Source organism: Mycteria americana, chromosome 8, assembly GCF_035582795.1.
Source record: "Mycteria americana isolate JAX WOST 10 ecotype Jacksonville Zoo and Gardens chromosome 8, USCA_MyAme_1.0, whole genome shotgun sequence".
NCBI classification, from domain to species: Eukaryota; Metazoa; Chordata; class Aves; order Ciconiiformes; family Ciconiidae; genus Mycteria; species Mycteria americana.
Window position 1 is genome coordinate 42,595,283 of NC_134372.1, and position 21,321 is coordinate 42,616,603.

The 21,321-nt window shown below is 36.2% G+C and overlaps 1 protein-coding gene across 5 annotated transcripts in view; it reads right to left on the reverse strand.

Annotated features, from left to right (window-relative positions):
• The window catches only part of ADAMTS18 (ADAM metallopeptidase with thrombospondin type 1 motif 18), an 80,534-nt gene that overhangs the window by 18,736 nt on the left and 40,477 nt on the right, over positions 1-21,321 (reverse strand). For all 5 annotated transcript variants that reach the window (XM_075510852.1, XM_075510850.1, XM_075510851.1 and 2 more), the window contains 7 exons: positions 20,867-21,020; positions 19,741-19,836; positions 18,645-18,793; positions 12,836-13,008; positions 10,719-10,849; positions 10,459-10,582; positions 8,976-9,220 (listed from right to left, as the gene is read on the reverse strand). In XM_075510852.1, the coding sequence (XP_075366967.1) occupies positions 8,976-9,220; positions 10,459-10,582; positions 10,719-10,849; positions 12,836-13,008; positions 18,645-18,793; positions 19,741-19,836; positions 20,867-21,020 (1,072 nt within the window). The remainder of the gene's footprint in view (positions 1-8,975; positions 9,221-10,458; positions 10,583-10,718; positions 10,850-12,835; positions 13,009-18,644; positions 18,794-19,740; positions 19,837-20,866; positions 21,021-21,321) is intronic.

Below are 21,321 nucleotides of genomic sequence, written 5' to 3' on the forward strand. Positions count from 1 at the left end.
TAGAAGAAAGAAAAATGGGTGCTATATTTTCCATTCTTAGTAGCCAAAGATTTTATTTCAGTCAGTGAACCTTAATAATGATCCAAACTGAGAATATAGCAATTAGGACTGTAAAAGGCAAAATACTTCCAAAAGAATTGGAGAGTACGTGCCTTCTCATTGGAAGACTCAGATTAGAAGATCTTCCAAGCACTGGTAAATTAAAGTATTTCATGTGAAAGTTTTCATCTCACCCATCCAAGCTTAATTCAAGAACACCTTAGAATACCTGTGAGATTACGGAAGAAACAGATCTGAGATTGATTACTGACCTCTCTTTTTACTGAGTATTCCTGATAGAAATAATATTACTATATCTGCTTTAGGGGTGAGTCATATATGTATGTATATATCACAACTATTTTACAAGAACAGGATTAAAATCAAACACTCTGAAATTAGGAACCATTAGAATTTAGACTGCCGTGCAACTCACGCTGCCCTGCACAGATGCACTCTGAATCTCTGGATCTCATACTGTCTTTCCAGGAAGCCTCTACCGTGTTCAGTGCTCACAGCACATGGTGCTTGCTAATGAGCATATTACAAAGTTTCCATATTTTACTTTATACTCATTCATCAATGTGTGGTTCTGTGCCCTATTTGCTGTGCTCTATTGAAACCGTTACTAGTGTAACTTTTTTCAGGACCTTTCTTTTTTCCTTGGCTATTCACCACTATCTGATGTAAATCTTTTATAAGATTTAACAGCCCCTTCAGATGAAGGAAAATATGTCTTCTATAGAAATTTTTATTTTTAGAAGGCTGTCTGACTGCTGATAACAAAAAGTCCAACTCTGTTAAAACAGCTTTTCCACAGTCACTTTGAATCTGGAACCTCAAGTCCATGGGCATTAGAGTTTCTAGAAAAAACAGGTTGCAATAATATGTGTTCACTCTACTGTCTCCTCTTAAGGACAAATTGAGACAAATACCTAACGTATAAAGTTTCAGAACATGTTTCAGAAGTTTCAGAAGAAAGTTACTTCTGAAAACATAAAGTTTCAGAAGAAAATAGGGTGCGTTAACCCTAATAAGAATTGAGCCCTGGAAAACTATTACTTAATTAAAACAATTCCTTTCCTGGTTTTTCTTGCAGACCAGACCTCAAAATGCTTTAATTTGCTTTTACTCATTGGAAGGGCCTACGAGTCCAAGGTATTAGCACAGATCTCAGCATCCTAGGCAGCCAGAAACAATTTCAGAGAGTAGCTTTATTTTCTTCTTGTTGTGGAAAAGATCTGGCTAATGTATGAACAGTCAAAGTCAGATTTCCTCTTTCATGGTCCTATGAGGATGTACTTTCTCCCGTTTCAGGAGGTGCTCTGTGTTCCTTCAAGTGCAGAGGCAGAAATTCTATCTGGCCTTTCAGTAAGTCATGTGTCAAAAGAGGAGGAGGTTTTGTCCATACCTCAAGACCTTGTGTAAGGGTTAGCCCTCGTCTCATTTGATTCTGACAACTGTCATAAAACTGTGCTATGTCAGTGGCCAAGAGAACAGTAAAGCTTAAAACTTTTCTAATAAAAATATCTTGAAGTATTAGACTGAACACTTGTCTTCTGAAAGTGTCTTTACATTGTGATAGTGGAGGCAAGAAACAGAACGAATGCATCCTGAACAACAGAATTCAGAACACGAAAGAGGGAGGATGAGAAGGTAAAAGTGGCAACCAGTTATACTCCTGTTAGAGCAATATTCTCCTGGTGCCTCAACAGAGTGGAAGGAATGAAGAGGAAATTATCTCAGACGAGTCAGGACAAGACATGTTAGTATCTATCACTTCAGAGAACAACCACACAATGATGTAAGAAACTCGCAGCCTCCAGCTGAGTGAGTGCCTGTGGGGTAAATCCTGCACACCAGGCAAGCTGGGCCATACACATTTTAAGACCTTGGGCTACACCCCCTTCTCACGCATTGGAAAGTAGACACAATTATCGTAGGCAGATGAAGTGAACTTCCTCTCTGTTTCCTGGCCGGCAGCCAAAGCTGGAGCCCCTTCCTACCCAGCAGACTACAAGAGGGAATGTTTACAAAGCAAGAGCTGCATCAGTCAGGTCTCTTCCCTCCTGTATCATCCCAGCTATGTAGAAAAAGGGCAAAATCAAACTCTGGAAAAGTATTGGAGACAAAATACTGCAGGGCACAAAACCATATACTTTAAAGTCCCTGGCACTCAGCTGAAAAATAGTATACAATGTATAATGTTCAACCAAGTTTTCATCAGGAATGCAATACTATTGCAAAGTTGCGATTTTGCCAAAGTAATGAGCGTATAAAAAGTTTTCTATCGTATTTTCAAACATTCATTATAAAGCCCTTCCTTAACAATCCAATAACTGAAGTCTGCATATACAGCCAAGTTATCAGACCTACAAATTTGGAAAGACCTCCAGTGCTAGTCTACTTAACTGGACGCATTCCAGCATCTTTTCAGCCAACTGGCATTTGCTCCCAAATTTACAGCTGGCAAACAACCTCCTTAAACATTTCCAGTTCCTCAATAGAACTGTTTAATGTCTACCTTTAACACACCAACCACCTGACTTCAGACACAACACTCAGCAGCTCTGACCGCAGGGCGCAGAGTTATAAAATTTACAGCTTCTTGAGTTCGAAAACCACAGACTCTACGGCTGGAATCTGCCAGATCTATTCTGAAGAAAAAGAACTGTGGCTTTCGCTTAGGGCACAAAATGTTAAAACAATGGATAAATTGAATTCTCCTGAGTAAAGAACCTTTTCCTTTTGCTGCTAATTTTGATTTCAAAGCTAAACCAATAAATTTTCTAAACTAGCTGTGCATCTGCTCCTTTGTTTGAGATCTTTTTTTTCCCCATGGCTATCCTAAGTTTCCAATACAATACTCTATTTTGCAGGTCAAATTTTTGAAGAGCCTATCAACATTGTTTTGTTATGATTGACTCTGTGCTTTTCAGGTGTTTTTTATTGTAAGATGTGTATGTGAAGTTACTTGCAACACACTGAATTAAAAGAGTTTAATTTACACAAGATAAATTCTTCTTTCTTCCACAATATTCTGGCCAATGTATAGGAAAGCATACTAATGCCTGGCATGTAACAAGCTGAAAAAAAGACTCTTATCTCTGTGAAGGACTAATAGACATTTACAAATCACTTACAGAGTGAAGGTGAGCATAGAGAAAATGGCAGGTAAAGGAATAGCTGCTGTTTACCCATATGTGCTTCATGTATTTTCATCTTTACTCATTCTGCATGTGCAGAATTTACAAAATGGGCATGAGCCCAAACTTTGAATCCCAGCATACATGGTAGCTTTGATCTGAGTCTTCAAATTGCATCTACATTTCCTGGGTCACTCCAATGCTTTTTAAGTCTTTGATAATTTCTTTAGGTGGATGTAACAGAATTAAGCTATCTGTGGTGAGCCGTCAATTACACCAGTAAGGACAGACGGAGAAGTTTGTCTGTGTGGAAGACTAGTGCCTGGCTGTGTTACGCTTGCGAGATCTGCAGTTTTCATCCACTGTGAATCTACATGCTGTTTAATAAATATTGTAACATCCAACATCCTAAGCCCAATTTGTATTTCTCTGTTCAATCACGATTAATTCCATTGAGTTTTATGAATCTACTCTGGTTTCAGTAGGATAAATCTAAGCATGCAGCATATGATGTTTCAAACAAGTCTTAAAACAGGACCGTTGTCTTGAATGGGCAGTTATTGGATGGGATCCTTGACAGTGGCTAAAAGCAGGAGCTTCAAAGGAAAGTGAGAGAACACCTGTTTGGAAAGCACCAGTAAAGGAAGAATTACCCATTGGTTACTTAAGCCAAACCTTAAAACAAAAGGGGTTTTATCTCTTCAGTATTTCTAAAGTCACTTTAAACACAATCTTAACTAAAAGCTTATGACAAACTATTGTTTTTCAAGAAAGTCCACTAAGGTCATTAAAAAAAAAAAAAAAGAGTATCCTTGAAAGGTCCTGTATGATCTCATTTCTACTTCAGCTGTTTCAAATTTATCTTCTGTTGTTATTGTGTCTTCATTTTTTTTATGTTCACATGCTAAATGTACAACCTTCAGGGATACTGTCCAGCTAATCTCTCCTCACTAAAGGAGAACCCTTTTATCCGTGGTATTGAATCAACATCTGTATCTTATAAGCACATCTTAGCTCTCTTTAGCTTACTTTCTCTTTAGGGGAAATCAGAACAAATTTATCATCTAGTAGCTAATAATAAATGTAATGCTTTATAACTGCAACTTGGCTTTCTCCCAGTGGCAGCCAGATCATCAGTAAAGTCATTCCACCTGGCCTCCTTTCTCTTTTTTCCCCCTATTGATAAAGAGGAAGTGATTTACTGGTTTTAATTAGACATATTCCTGCCTTGAAGCTCCATTCACCTTCTCTTCCTGTGAATGTCTGCCTCTTTGCAAAGTATCCTTTCCATCTGTTACTTACTGCTGTCAAAATAAACTATCTTTTTTCACAAAGATTTCACAATTTCTTGATTCAATATTTCACCAAGTTTGAGGTAAACTTCAGTGAGGATATTGATTCTCTCTCGTCCTGAAAAACTTTACAGCGCTTTCTCAAATCGTATTTGACTTCTCAAATCAGTCAGTTCTTCATCCGTTTATTGATAGAATGGAAAACCAAATTATTAAACTCTCATGTTTTTAAGTTAGTTTATCAATCCCAGTCATGCAATACTTTTCATGCCCACATAACAGTTCAGTTTCTTTTGCCTTTTCAGAATCTTTCCCGTAATTTGAGTCAGTCATGGCGGGTGACTACTATTTCAACAAATGGATGTCATGAGCGAACCTCAGGAGAGTTCTGTATTGATAGAGCCCTGTGATGGCAATGTCCCTTGTGCCCTGCTAGCCTCTTCTGGAAAGTATTTTCAGCAGTTACTGGTGCCCACTTGCAGCCCTTATTTGCAAAGCTAGATAAATGAATGATGAATTTTCTGTTTGTTTCTCCTCAAGTTCAATATTTTTCAGTTAGCAGAAAAACACTGACAAGGTCTTTAAATTGAAAGTGCTGACCTTAGATTACCTATGACCAAGTGACAGATAAATGAGCTGAATATATTCAACTACATTAAAAAAAAAATTCCAGCATGTTTCCATTTAAGATGAGAAAATTATGCTACAGAAACCATATTTTAAAAACCTGGTATTAATTTCTGATGCTAGATTATCATTTAACTATCATATTTCTACCCCTTTGACCATTGTCTGTTATTTCATCTAACCTGAAACTGACCATTTGTGGAACTGCCTTCTGAACCCATGAATATTTTTCATTTCAGCTTTTGTTTGTTTCTACAAACCCACAATCACCAAAGTATCAATAATACTAACTTTAGAAGGATACAGATACACAGATTCTGAAGGGCACTGGTTTACTGGTTTTTGCCTTCCCTCCATCTGTGAAGTTAATTCTTGAACAATCCAGAAAGGGTTCTGATGAATTCTAATTCATGCATTTACACTTCCAGTAGCTGTGCTCAGAAAATACTAGTCCTACACATTTAATTCCATATTCATCTCACAATGTTCTTCTCCTCCTCAGAAAATATTTGGCCACTATAGTTTGTATTTTTTCTCCCACAACCTAGTTAAATTATAGATTCACTGCCCTTTGTCTTCTTTGGTATGACTCATTCCCATAATTACATACATATAAGATATGTAAATATATATGTGTGTATTTATTTTTTTGTGAAATTCCAGGGTAAATAAGCACTTTATCAGTCTTCTTTTTCTCTGTTATCCATTTTTGAATACTGTTTAGGACTGCAAAGTCTGATTAAATGATACATGCTCAGCTGAACTATTGAAAAACCTGATAGAAAAATAGATGCAAACTGTACAATAAGATATAAATATAAAATTTCGTAGAACTGCAAGGCTGAACTTGTGATATGCAAGACAATAGGGAATTTTAAGATTTTTTTTCTTATTTGGGTTTCCTCCTTCTCTCTTAATACATGCTTCAGATGTCTCTTTCAAGAAAATATTTTGGAGAATGACTGCATTTCAAAGGAAGCGATTGCCTTGAGCACAGACTTGCCAGACCTGTCTGGACCCATACCTGGAGAGCACTGGTCCCATTCTCTCCTGTGAACGTTGCTCAGAGGACGTGCGTAACCTGAACTTTCTGGATACGTGCAGGCTGATTTGCATTCAGAAACACAGTCGAAAACCTGGACTGTTTGAGTCACCACACAAATGTCTAGCAAAACTATGACTACAAAATTAAACAGGCACAAGCTGTGTTAATCTGTCTGTCAGATCATAGTGGAACAGCAATAAATACACCTACAAAACCTTGTATTTTCTGCCCACCTGAATAATAAAATTTCCTGTATTTATGCATGCAATTTATTCAATTTCTCAATGCCTGCAGTGTGTGTTTTTACAAGGGCTTGCACTGAATTCTTCTGGAAAAAAACGAATCTAGAAAATAAGTATTGAATTTCTTTTGAATACAACCTAATTAAAAAATGAAAAAAAAAAAATCTAAACATTACAGGAAGAAGCTGAGGTCCAAACCCTGGAAAGCCTTATCTTACTGAAAATCAACTTAATTGGATAAAAAATTGCTGACAGGACTTTTTTTGTGTGCTTCTTTGAAAATTACAGATGAGAGAAAAATAAAAACAAAGCTACAATGTAGTACCCTTAAACATACCTTTTTTCCAGCCTTCTATCAGTTTCTGATATTTATAGTTGAAGTAGGATTTGTTTCATTATTACTGCTGCAAACAGATCTTCAGCAATATATGTGTTTTCTCATAAAAGCATATTTCTTTAGTTTTCATTGGCATTTTTGCTGCTTAGAGTTATTGGAAAATCATAAATAATGCAGATCTCTAAACACACACAGTTTTGCATTTTTTTCAGAATTCAGCTTCTTGAATGTTGCTTAAATTATTGAAAGGAAAAAAAATCTTAACTACAGCTCATAGAGATATATAATTGGGGAATACGTAACTGTAACATTTTCAGTTGTAAGAATCCCTAGTTACCAATGCCAGTGGTGTAGGTATTTCAATAAAAATACAAGGGAAGTTTAAATAAGCTCTCATAGGAGCAATAGCCTCCAGTTAAATGTTAAATCTTAATAAAACTGTTTAGCATAATTTGATAGGATGAAAATAGAAGTGTTATTTGGCATTAAAATTTTTTTCTTTAATCTTTATTCTGCAAAGTATGTGCATGATATGCAGCCAAGTAAGTCATCTTGCAGGCAATTTATTATTCATACTTTAGCTCTATAATAATACAGTTCAATCTACTTTGTATTATGACAAATAAGATTCCTGAGAGTTCAGTTTAACATTTCATAGTATTTGTAAGTGTGCTTGTTTCTTTGGTGTAAGGCTATTTTGGAGGAGGTTTGCAGACAGGGAAGCATGTCTGTAACTTGTAGACCAACCTCTTCCTTGGACTAAGCATCCCTATTACATATGTACCCATAATGAAAATTCTTCAACTGAGAAAAAATGTTTTAAAAAGGCATTGCAAATTGTGACAGTAATTTGTGAAAATACACGCCCTTAGCCCACGTCAAACTGTCCATTCTAAAACATGTGTTCATCCTGAAGTACTTTAACATGTGTTCATGGTCCATGAACTTCAGTGGTTCTTAAAGATACCTTTAAGTACATTACTCAATCAGTATGAATAGCAGTAGGGTCTTCAGTATTCCAGATAAAAACTTTACTGAATAGTTGTGAAAGTTTAAATAATCCTTGAAGAATATATTTCATGTCACAGTCTATACTTACTGTGTTCCTTAGTTTAACAGAACAAAGCTGCATAAGGGAGACAGCATGCAGAGTTCTCAGCTAACCGCTCCTGCTAAACTTTTGCAGAAAGCAGTTTTCAGTTACAGTGTTATATGATGGGGCAAAGAACCACAGATTGCTGCCTCAGAGAACGGGTACAGCACTCACTTTCATGCTCCTCAAGTGCATGCCAGAGAAAGCGATGCGCTTGATAGCTGACCAGAGTATTGCTGGAAGTTGTGGGAAGGAATTGAATCCCTTCTGCGGAGGGCTCCTTCCTTTTCACAGGGAAGGAGTCATTGAAACAGACATAACAGATGAGTTACAAAGCCAAGGATTTGCTAGGGCTTTCTGACAAAGCTGGCAAACTAATGTAGCTAACAGAGTAAAGCCTTTGGCGATTTAGTCAGAAATTGACCCTCAGATGTTCTGATGCATTTTAAAAGAAAATCTAGTAAAGTAAGCTAATGCAGAAAGAGATTTTTCTTAGAACTATTAGTGGCCAATTTCAAAACTGTAACACTGGAACAAACCATATAAGTACCAAATTTACTTTCTACTAAATATGGTTTCCACACAGGACATCCGGCAGACAGAGTAGGTGATACAAATTTGACTGGGAGATAAACATATATAAAATTCATTATTTTAGATGCTATCACCAATAAAACTGAATCAACAGAAATTACACAGGAGCCTCTGTGTGGTACTTTGATCATCTGTGTCCCAAGGTAGATGTAAAAATGGCTACATGTGCCTGCAGTTTCAGAAGCATTATTTGAAACTGTTACCATTAAGCCTTGCCATAATGTTAGATTTCATTTTTACATCACTGAATTTTATTGTATACCATCTATGGGATGCGTTTATAATCTCTATTACCATTGCGCGGCAACTGAGAAATAATGCTATATGGTGTGGTTTATGCACCTTCCTTTTCACTGAATTTGTGACAGTTTACTAAACTTCAGACCTTGATAAACTGGTGAAAGGCCTTTCAATCTAGCATGACCACACAATTAAGTCTGAATATTATCGTGACTCAACGCCATTCTTTAATCTTGCTGAGAGCTACAGTGCAGAGCTAAAGCTGTCATTACAAATTCTGTACTAGACATCAAGGGAAGAATAAACAGAAGAAAGCTTACTTCAAAGACCAGCGTCTCATTAGTTGGTCCTGCTGCATATAGACTCTCTGGATGGTTAAAAGACCGTTGATAATCAAAAACTGTTCCAGCAAAAGAGAACTTTCCTGGCCAGTCGATTGTCCAGTCTCCTGTTAGATAATACTTTTTATTGAGGTTGCGCACTGCAAGGTAGCTGGTGGAGATTTGCATTTCGTGGAGCTGTATACTGCGTGCTCCTGCTGGAATAGTGACCACAGCATAGTAGTCTGAAATGAAAGAAGTAAGCAACAATTTTGCAGTTGTCATACAGATAGAGATGGCTTATCATTTTTGAGCCAATTTGAAATTTTTGCAGTTTAAAAGATATTGAAGACAGCTGTTCTGATCCACCAAAGTTACTCTCTTTTCACAAGGAGAAACCAGTTCTGTTTTTAACCCCCCTATGCAGCCTGTAATCAGAGTAACTCAGAGGTATTTCAATTCCTGGAATTTTTCTTTGTGATTAAAGACAAGAAAAAGCAAGTTCACCTTAGAAAAATGCAGAACAGACTAATGGTGGTTTCACTGTAATTGTTTTACCATGTTTCCCCTGTAGTTCCCTACAGTAGTTGGAAGGTACTACTTCCATCATGGACAAGGTTTTTGAGGTGAGATGATGCACTGGGATGCAGAGAGCTTTCACGAAGCCCTGTATACCACTGGATCTCCCTGCTGTAACCCATTGCACTCTGAGCATGTAGAAATCTCACTCATTCTACAGTCAGATGAGACACCACTGACAATCTCCAACATGCACTGCACACAGCTAATTTCGCAGAGCATTCCGTTTAGATTCTAATTTTTCTAGCATTGTATCTCTGTATTACTATATCCTAAACAATTTCCTGGCCTATATTACTGTAGTATTGACATGTCTTATGATCAACAGTAAATGGATCCTCAAAATACCCCCGTGGGTAAAGAAATATTATCTGCATTTTATGCCTGAGAAACTGAGGCATAGTGAGATTATTTCACAAGAAGCCTGTGATAGTCCACTAAAGACAAGTCCACCTCCCAGTGACTGGATCATCCATTGAATCAGCTGGACAGCTTCCAGTCAACTTAATTTGAAAATGGACATGGAAATACTGTCATGTTTGGCATTATGCTGTGTATCGTTTTGTATATCTTCTACAGTCCCATTCCAGTCAGAGTTGTTGACAGCTATTTTTTCACTTGCCTGAATCCTAAAATCTCTTTTAAGAGGAAATTCACACGTAAAGGGAAAATGTGGCTTAAGAAACAAGAGGAATGCTTGCAAATTAACTAACCAAGACTTATGCTCATAGCTTTCTTGTTACCAAGAAACAGGAGAAATATGAACTCTCCTCTCACTCTCCCTGTGATTTTCAGTTCACATCTGGACTTTTAGCCACTGCCCTAATGAGCAAGGAATCATATATATTACATGGGGATACAGCAGAGCAATGAGTTGATGATCATGTGGAACAGCTTTCCTTACCATTAGCTTTGTGCTGGATCAAGTATTGGCCTTTAAAGAACTTGCACGTTGAATTATCTCCTTTACAAACTCCACAAGCATCCAATACAGCTTTGGAACCAAGTCCATGATCACACCCTACTTGCTGCAACCAAAAGGCACAAGTGAAGGACTCAGACACAAAGGAATTTGAAGAAACAGCTGCATTTTCCATAAAGGAGTCAATTGCCCACTTAAAAAAAATAAACATTAGGATTGTAAGAAACTTAATTTTATCTTACTTCACATATTCCATCAATGCAAACGTCGTAGTTATTTGGAGAACACAGGGTTCCGTCCTTCACTTTGCTGGACATTGCAAAGAAAAAGTCAAAGTCTTCAGCTGTGCAGTACAATTTACATCTGTCTTCCTCTGGGGGGAAAAGAAACCAAAAAAACAAGACAAGAAAGTATTAGCAGACCTGCAGCACAATTTAAAAAAAAGAAGAAAAGCACCCTGCTATTGTTTCTTCCTGCGTCCTAGATGACAAGCTACAAGGATTAATTGTGTGTGGTGACATATTAGAACCCCAAGATGGGCAGAAATATAGCCAAATACAGTAGCTTATATTATGCTATTTTAAAAGAATATGTGAGTTTGACTGTCCACACATAGAATTAAGAATTCAAAACCAGTGCAAAAACATGCACATTGCATTAGCTCTGCTGATGAGGCCCTGATTTCAGTTCCACTGGTCCACAGTTTCAAATTTCATTTTTTATTAAGAGAAATAGGAGATTGTAAGAATTTTATTTAATTTTTAGTTAAAATTTGAAAAAGACATAAGATGGCACAAATGATCAGTTCAGCTGAGAGCTAGGACTGGGGCCAGATTTCCCCCTAACAAGAGTGCTTTTCCTCTAAAAAATCCCAACCATTGTCAATCAAATTTCTTCTTATATACGGATGGTATGTTATGCTCATAAAGGGCTGATTAATTCTACATAGACAAAACCAGTCATGCAGTTGTAAATATTGTCACAATTGGTGACATACACAATTTTAATACAAATAGTAAGTGCAACAAATAAAAAAGCATAAGAAAATTTTGAAGAACATGAAATTGGATTCAAAATAATATCCTTTTATTCTTAAATAAGCAGCTGGATTTTCAATAGTATTTCTACAGAGGCAAGGCATCTGTAGCAATTTTGAAAACCAGATCATGTTTTCAGGACTATAAATGTAGATCTTGGGGGAGATTTTGAAAAGCAGCTAAGAGAGTAAGGACAGGCATTTTCAAGTTCAGAGTCACTTGGGGATGTCTTGCTTTTGAAAATTATGCCCTTTGTCCCTAATTTTAAGCTCCTATTTCTTTTACTAAATGCAGCCCCTACCTTTAAAACCAATGTAAGCTACCTTAATTTCTGTTAAACAAGATGCATTATTCTCCCTGTTATACAACATCCGTTGTTACATGCTGTGAGACCATATTTCCTCTTTTCTCTGTTCACAATGGCTGTTAGGACATAGGTTTCTAAACACCCACGAAAACGTCTGCAAAGTCTTTTGAAGAAAATATAAGCAGGTTATGAATGAAAGTTACATGTATATGTATGTGTGTATATATATATATATATATAATTATACACTTACTATCAAAAAAAGCAAATTTGTACAGGTACTAAATGAAGCAGATACAATGTGACATAATCCAGCCACTTTTATTCAAGTAGTAGCAATTGCAGCTACAAACTGTGCTTTCAAACTGCAGAAAATGTGTTGTATCTGATAAAAATGAATACTGATTCAAAATATTTGCAAAATTGAGATGCATAAAGTAAAAATAAACTTTGCTTGTACAAAAGACAAGAAATAGTTATCGAGACTTGAACTTTATAAAGATCTCTTAGTAAAAGATGACTTTAAAAAATGTATGCCAGTACATTGTTTGTTTTTCCAATTCTCATGGGACTATACCAGCAGAAAAGTCAAAAGGTTGATTTATTGTTACGTTTCGAAATCTGAGAACATTCCAAAGGAAGGAAGATTCTGGTAGTGTTATTGTGGGAGCTCACATTTCCCATGCTGAAAAATCCATGGAAATTGTTTTGTTTTGTTTTTACACTAACAGATATGTAATATAAAGTGAAAGAGAGGGGTAGCAACAGCCAGGGAGTCATGCTAAGGACAAAGATTTAAATTCACAACCAAAATCAATTCTGCATGTTCATACAGGCAGTATCGCACAGGAGGCCGGATTCAACTGTGCTAGAAAGCAAACACATCTCCAGTAAGCCAACTGAATTTCTATTTGCTTACATCAGGGTGATATTTGCCCAAAGAATATGGATGAATTACAGCTTACAGCTCGCTTCCTGCAATTGCCTTTGTCCATCAGAGCTGTGGCATAATTACCTTCCACTTTAGTATATGGCTTCCATTTGTAGTACCATCCCCGGAAAGGTTTGCTGTTGTATTCTGCACACTGCTGGGCACGGAAGTCCAAACTATTTGCTGGACATGGCTGATTATTACAAAGTTGATAAATACGACTGGAACCTTGGCAGAATTTTCCGCCATACTGGGGCCTAAAAAGAAGAAAAAAAAATTCTTTTGCAAAACCTACTTTTTGTGTGATTGGCATGTTACATGTCCATTAACAGAGAAAATGAGAGGACGTATTGTCTTAGGAGATGAGTATTTCTTATATGGGCCACTAATTTTCATAGTTCCTAAAACCAAGCAAAGCAGTTGCCATGAATTATCTACTTGGATCACTGTAAACTCAGCAAAGATGCAACCATCTAGAGGTGAGTCATGTTTTCACTAATTTCAATTTATAGGGCTATTCTGTATTGGCTGGTTTCAATCTTGTTATATAGCTATTTTTACTCTGCTGTAACCCAGGAATGAACATGTGCAAAGAATTACCTATCACAATACAAGTTAATAAAGGATAACATAACACTGATCAAACATAAACAGAATGAATAATTACATTTAGTTGTTCATTTGTTTTGTAAATAATTTTGAAAAAATGTGCTTTTAAACAGTCAAAGGAAACAAGGACTGTGCACAGTTGTCCTGCTTTCGGAAAATGCTGGAATTCATGGAGAACTTTAAACATGTCACATCCACTTCAGCAAACCTTACCTGGGCATCTCCCTTAATTTTAGCCAGAATGAAAAGAGTATATTCTATTACTTTGCTAGTATCTCATACTATCAGAATAATAGTTTTTAACTATTTGGTCTATGCACATGACTATAAAACAATGTAAAATGTAAGACTTGCTCTTTTTAAAGTGACTGAGAGGTCTCCCAAGCTGCTGAGAAACGTATTCACTCACTTTTGTCTTCCTTATGGATCTACATAGGAATTCACTGATGTTATTTTTGCAGTTTCACAATGCTCAGATATACATCTGCAAGCACTGAGCCAAATCTTCAAAACACCAAATTCTAAGAACTGTTTGTCTTATTATACAATTTCTTGCATCAAGTGAAAAGGAATGTAACAATGCTGCACGTGCATACATTTATATAATGATTTTTAAAAATTAGGGAACATACATACTTGGAAGACAAGCTATGATTTTCAGTGGAGAGCTTGCCCATGTTACACACATATTAAGGGAAAAAATTGGAATAATATAAAAGATACTGAATAATAATATATTAACTAACAATAATAATTAATAATAATAGTATAAAAGATACAGTTGCAACAAATATAATTTGAGTTGTTTGTTTAAATCCCTAAACACTACATTATAACTATTCCCCATATCAAGTATTCCATGCAACTTCTCTTGACATGCATTTAACTGGAGTAATATGGAGACAGCTTGGTGCAACATGGATGAGAAAATCCAGGTGTTTTTTCTGTTTGCTTTATTACAAATTTTAACCCTCATATGTCCAACCCTCTAACCAAGCTGGGGCTTGGTTTTTATGTTTTGAATCAGCTTTGTATGTACGTAATATCTGGCTTTTCCAGAATTCTGGGCCACAAAACAGTCTTTCAAAGGAAGAGGTGGAAACCCACCTGCTATTCTATTTAAAATTGGGTTAAAGCACCAGCAAAATGTGTTGTGGAAAAAAACCCAACTTCCAGTGACTTTTCTCAAGGTCACCTACTAGCTACCCTGACACTGGGTATAACGGCAAAGGTCTTAAAACGAAGTCAAATATTCTGTCCTAGTTGGTGGCAATTCAGTCTGTGAAGGACAGGGAGGATATGTAACATCAGTGAAGTCAGGGAGTATTTATGTTGGCTTTGTGCAATTGGTGAGAGCTTGAGTTAAGGCAGCTAAACCGTTGGGTCCTTACTCAATTCTCTACGGACTTGCTTTACAGCTTCAGCACATGTATAATTTTTAACCTCCTTCAGCCCCAGAGAACAAATCTGCTTTAGTGTAAGGAAAAGAAGCAACCTCCTTCCAAGTAAATGCCACCAAACAAGCAATATAATAGAATTATTTATGGCTAGATGGTGATTTCTAGCCACAGTCTTGCATTTGAGGATGGTATAAAATTCCACCAAACTAAGGGAGCACTGAAAGAGGCATTCTGTTTCCCAGCTCTGTTACAGCATTTTAATATTACAGTACACTCCCATTACTGAAAATGTTGGCCAGAGAATTACAGAAACTTCCCCACCTTCAGTTTTTACCGACAAGATGTCAGTAAGAGTTAAGTAACTCACAGGACACTAGATGTAGATCTACAAAACCAAATTTCTGAGAAAAGACTATTATCTACACTGACAAAATCATGCCTTTATTGGTGACATTTATACCACCCATAGATTTTTGCTTGACTGCCTACAGAAGCTCTGTTAATATAACTGTGCTTACAACGGAATGCTTTGTACAGAGGGTATTCCAATATTTCTGTAGTGCTCCTAATTAGATATAGCCTAAACTTTTCATCCGTGTACCTCCCCAGCATTGGCATGTATAGGTAAAGATACCTGCATGAATAGATGCTGTTAGAGCTGAGGCCTTGCTGAAGATAATTGGAAAAGGGAGAAATTTGGTGAGAAAGGCCAGCAAAAAAACAGTCTCCAAAGAATGATTTGCAAAAGGAGTATAAGCGCAAAGATGTAAATACTCCATTTCATATAAGACTCAAATATTAAAATGCTTCAAGAGTAGCTTAAATTAATTCTGCAGTACCCTTTTAAGAATAGACTTCATCAACAATGAAAATAAAATGGATATTCACTGCAGTGCAACACAGAGTGAAAAATCCTGGAATTAATCTGGTCAAGGAAAGTATTTTATGCATTACAAAGGGAATTAGACTCTGAAATTCTGGACTCCTATTTTTTCGTGTTTTGTAATCATTTAAATTCAAGTGAGAGCATTTCTGCTCATATTATGACCATATTATCATAGTATCACAAAGCTAGACTATTTTGTTCTGCAGTAATTTGAAAGGTCTACAAGGTCTTTCACAGTATTCATTTTTGATTAGTATTTTAAATGGTGTCATTACTTTGCATGAGTTTACATCTGCATTGTCTGTAATCACTGTTACACATATTGTACACAAAAGGTTAAAAAGATGTGTTCAAGCAATTTTGATTTAGTCTTTTGATTGCATACATGCCTAAAACTCCATTCTACTCTTACTGAACAATGCACTATTGTGAAGTGGGTAGGATGCAGTCCCACAGATATGATTTAGGTATTAATTTAAATCTCTGGGGCACTCTTCAGGTTCTTTCCCAGCTAAACTATTAAATTATGTAATCTATTTCTGTCTTGGAAAAGTACCTCAATTGTAAAATGTTGTGATGTATGAAAACCAGATCCATGAAATTACACTGTGGCAATTTACAGAAACATAATGATTTTAGCAAATCTGCATAGTTGTGTGTTCTACAGATGACCTCCAGAGGTGTTCGTTAGTATGAATTCGTACATAACTCAGGTGGTTATTCAGAAGCCATACCCAGAGCTGTTTGGGTGTGGTCACAAGGTCTGTCTGAAAATTGTCAAGAGGAAGGGAATTGAACTGGTTGGATATTATTTGCAAGAGGAGAATTGAACATACAAATACAGGTAACGAGATTTTCATAAGCAGCAGCCTGAATTTGTGTTCTTCACCTGTCTTTAAGCTCCTAGTAAGATGTGTCACCTTTAAAATCACTGGAAACCTAGAAATCTCCCTCAATGTTCATAAGAAGTCAGTTGCTTTGAAAAATGAACTACTTATTTAAAACCCTCAGTTCAGAGTCCAGTCAGTTCTTCAGACATCCACATCCCTTGCCCTAATCTCTTACAGAAATACATGTTATTCTTTGTCATTCTCAAAATTTTGCTATCCAAAATCATCTATCAAGCTTTTGAACAAAATAAACATTAGCTCCTACACAAATCTGGATTAGGAAAAGTGAAATAAATATATTACATATGAAATAATATACATATATGTACTGAAATATATAAACATCTGAAATATATTTCAGAAGTTCAAAAAGAAAAGAATCATTATTCTTTGTTTATGTGTAGTTATAGAGGTGAACAATGAACAGTGACTAGGTTATAAATCGTTCCATGTGGTGTAACGTTGAAAATGGATAGTATCATTTTTCTAATGATTCCACATTTATACAAAAGTGCTGTGATGGGAAATACAGCTACCTGGATATTCGTACACTGTTGTGTGGATGGCTTATTTATAGTCCTGTCATTTCATCACTCTAACTCTGAGAGAGATTTATAGTATCTTCTCTTTGCTCTAACTGAATTATCACTAATATAATAACATTAAATTTAGTATAAACATGATCCAGTTCTGGTATCAAGTCTTACTTGGTTACATCAAGTCTTGCATCAAGTCTTACTTTAATTAGAACAGACAGATCACTTTGAATGCAAGTTTGAAATACGTAATGCTACAGTAACAGACACCCATCAAGTTAAAGAGCTTCTGTTTGAAGACCATTTGAAATCATTATCAGTTATAATGTTGAAATCATTATCAGTTATAATAGTGCACTAAACTGAAACATTTCAATTACTGGACATTATTCTGTCACACAGGGAGAGCAAGGAAAGGCTTATAAATAAATGCAAAGAACAATGTCATACATACAAATTTAGCAGGCAAAACAGGGACCTAAGTAGGAAGAGCAAAATATATGTATAACGTGTAGTTGAGACCCTGCATTCTCTTGCTAAATAGTTTAATAAAGGAAACTATCCGAGTAATTTCATTTATTAAAATACACTGAGAAACAACAGAAAAGGTTGAGAAAATGCTCTGCTATGGATCTGCAAAAATTGGCTTGACTGAGTGAGGGTAATAAAGACTATTTTAACTAACTCACATTTTCCTATAACATAGTATATGAAGCGTGGATATTATTACTGCAGCACTGTATAGTAGGTGTGAGGCTTCTTTACAGCCTCATTTAACCATGTCATATTTTCTCTGTTTTTTATTACTGCAGTTTAAATGCTGTTTTTATTGTGTGCAATGAAGAATACATGTGTCTATGCCTGCTGAAGTTGTGTATGAAATAAAACAGTGAAATCCTTTTTTCTTGTAAATTGAAGTGAATTGAGTACTTGGGAAAGATGCTGGTCAGATAACACTTTACCTCTACTTTGAAATAGTATTGTAAGGAATAGTAGTATTTACAGTGATAAGATATTCACTAGAGGAAAATACCAGAAATGTTTCATGAGTTAGCATACAATTCTAGGGTTCGGCAACTTTATTCTGACCTGTGAAACATAAAAGAATGCAAAGAACATGGCAGACATACAAAGACATCTGTCCACAACCATTTTGATACTGACTTTAAACATTTTTGGTTTGTTATCCTAAATAACACAATCTCATCAGAAGTCTTAATAGCTTTTAAGACCTTTTTCCCTTGCTCTTAAATTATTAGGTGTGAATATGTCTGTGTGGTGTTTCGTTACTCCTGCAGGTATTTGATAAACTCTAGTGTCACAAAATAAATTGAGAAAGTTGGGCTGTAGATGTTCTGGTACTCTAGCGGTCTTCAGACAGCCACTACTTTCTCGTATCAGGACATATTTCTGTCCTTCAGCTACTGACTGGTCATACTGGACATGAAAGAAAGGTCTTAAAAACATTTTCACATTTACTATTTCCCTACAGAAATGGACTCTTGGGGTTTTTTTGTTCTAAAAACGTAAATAGTTAGTATAAAAATAATACCTTTCATATCTATGTCTTACTTTGGATTATTGCAGTGTCTTTCTTGATATGTGACCCCACCTCCACAAGTGCGAGTACACTCTGACCACTCGGACCAGGCAGACCATTGGCCATTTACAGGCTTGGGTCCATGATCACCGTATTTGACACACTGTCCTCTTCGACACCACTGCCAAAAGAATGCCAAAAAATATCCCATCAGAGTTAGCGGTACCTAGTAGATGCAAAAAAGAAAAAATCCACATTTAAAAGCTCCAGTGCTTAACCCTAGTAAACATGAGGTCACCCACTGAACTCAATGAGATAGTTCACAGTAGGACAAGGACACTGAAGTAGGACATTGACCCATACAATGGTATAGGTAAGTAATGTCCTAAAATTTGTGCACGTTCTGAGTTGAAGATCTCTGAGGTACAAATTTTCAAAACTGTTCTCTTGGAAAATATCTTTTTGGCTTACTCTTCCCAAAAAAATACATGTTAATTTATGGTCCTGTGCTCTCAGAACCTCAAAACTTCCCATGTAATTTAAAAATAGCCTGCTAAAACCCTGCTAAAATTTCTCCTTTTTATCATTCAATTATGAAATACTGCACAAAGAGAAAAAGCGAAATAGAACATTTGTCAGTAACTTGAAAATCAAAACAATATTCTACTGGAAGAAATATTACAGCAAAAGAAAATATTTTGGGTAGCTATAGATGAGTGTAAATTATGCTCTTTTAGTAGTGATCACGGATGATAATACACATGATGGCCTTAGCCTGTACAGAAAATATTATGGCGTAAGGAATGTTTATATCAGAGTGGAATTTGAAGCCTTGATCTAAATTCTGTTATAATTAATGGATTTTCGTACTGATTTAGATTTGCCAGATATATCTTATTCCATAGCTCAATGGGAGAGGCATCACTCCCTACCGTCAGATAGGTTTCACTGTGAGGACCAGTCCTGACTATGTATCACAACGCAATCTTTTACAGAGCATTCCGGAAGTTCATGATAGCAAACCTGGAGGGACCTGGATAAAACTGTTTTTGACAGGAGCTGGTATTTGATCCAATACAGTCTACGAACAAGTTAGAATGACATTGTGCTGTATATAAAACAACTTACCATACTTATACCACAAGCTGTTCCTTCCGCTGCTGGCATGAACTTTGTCTCGCACCTATGACCCACTTTGTGACACCAGAGAGATTTGCATATATCCTGAAAAGAAAAAAAGTAGTCACTATAGTACTCATAATTCCCATTATTTCCTGGTGTTTAGAAAGAGTAACAAATGATACATGCCTTTGCTACCTTAAAAGCTGTATAAATAAAACCTTTTCTGAATTTAGAAAATCCAGGGTTTAAGATTCATAGCACAGCCATATCCTGTATATTGCCTTCTGTTTATGCACCATTTCACTATATATTTTTTAGAACTATTTTGAGTGTGAGACTGTAATAGAACAAAAACTGTGTTAAAAAGTTCAAGGCTAAAATTTCATTAAGTGACTATAATACTGGGAAGAGACTAGATTTTCTAAAACACAGGAGATATCTGGAAACATAGCCTCTTCACAGTGCTGTTCACTCTCTCTTCTTTGTTTATTAGCTGTAGAAGAAACACAGCTGCAATCACCTGATAAATGTGGTTAGTATAAAATAAATCAAAATATTCCAGGATAATAACAGCAGTACAAGAAATGACAATGCTTCTTTTCAGAATGAACACGCCAGATTATTTAATAAAATGTCTTCTCTGAAGAGATCAGCAAAGAGTGTAGCAGTCACTATAATAACAGGTTAATCTAAATTAATCCTTCATCACAAAGTCAAGAGTATGTTACGTTTTTATTGTTCTAAAATAACCGTACAGATCTTTTCCAGACTTTGCTGTCAATGCATGAGTAAAACAAAACACAAGAAACTTAGTCCTTCTTACCCCACACCCCAGCAAGTTTTGATCAAAACTCTACTGCCTGCTAATTTCCCTTAGTAGGCAAGGACTCATGAGTCTTATGTATTCAACTGTACTCCTTATGACTCCTGGAAAGAACACATTTCCTTCTGAAACTCCCCTGGGATCGTGATATTCTTCAAAAAAGGCCAGTACCTTCAAAGCAAATTGCCAAGCAAGATAAGGTAGAGAAATAGCCCAGGCCTCTGAAGAACACTGTATTACTTGTACTTACTTAGTGTACTGCAGTTCTCTAATGTAATTTTAACTTTTCAAAAGTATATCAATAGGTACCTTTACAAAGCTGAGGTTGCACAGTTTTGCTTTCATTCCAAATTGCCATTTGCACTGGGTATCAGCATCATAGATCTGCCCTGGCAGTTTGTCAGGGTATTTATACTGTCCTGTTTGCTTAGGTTCATCAATCAGGCAGGCAGCTTGAGCTGTACTATAATGAGAATGTATATTAGTCATGACTATGATCTTTATATCAAAATATTTTAATTTGCTACAGACCAGCAAAAACACATAATATGGTATACAGTACCTTTAACTAGCTTTAGAGGTATGCACTGAAATGAGAATATCTGCTTGCAGGAGCCAAAAGATGTTGACATCTTGTTGGTAGCCTGACCTGCAAAGTTTTAAGGAAGCAGGAATTTCCAGGCTTTGGGACTGTTGTGACAACAAGAAAGAATGATGTCAAATTCTCTTCCTCCCTTTATTCCTGTGTAACCAAGAGCAAGGTG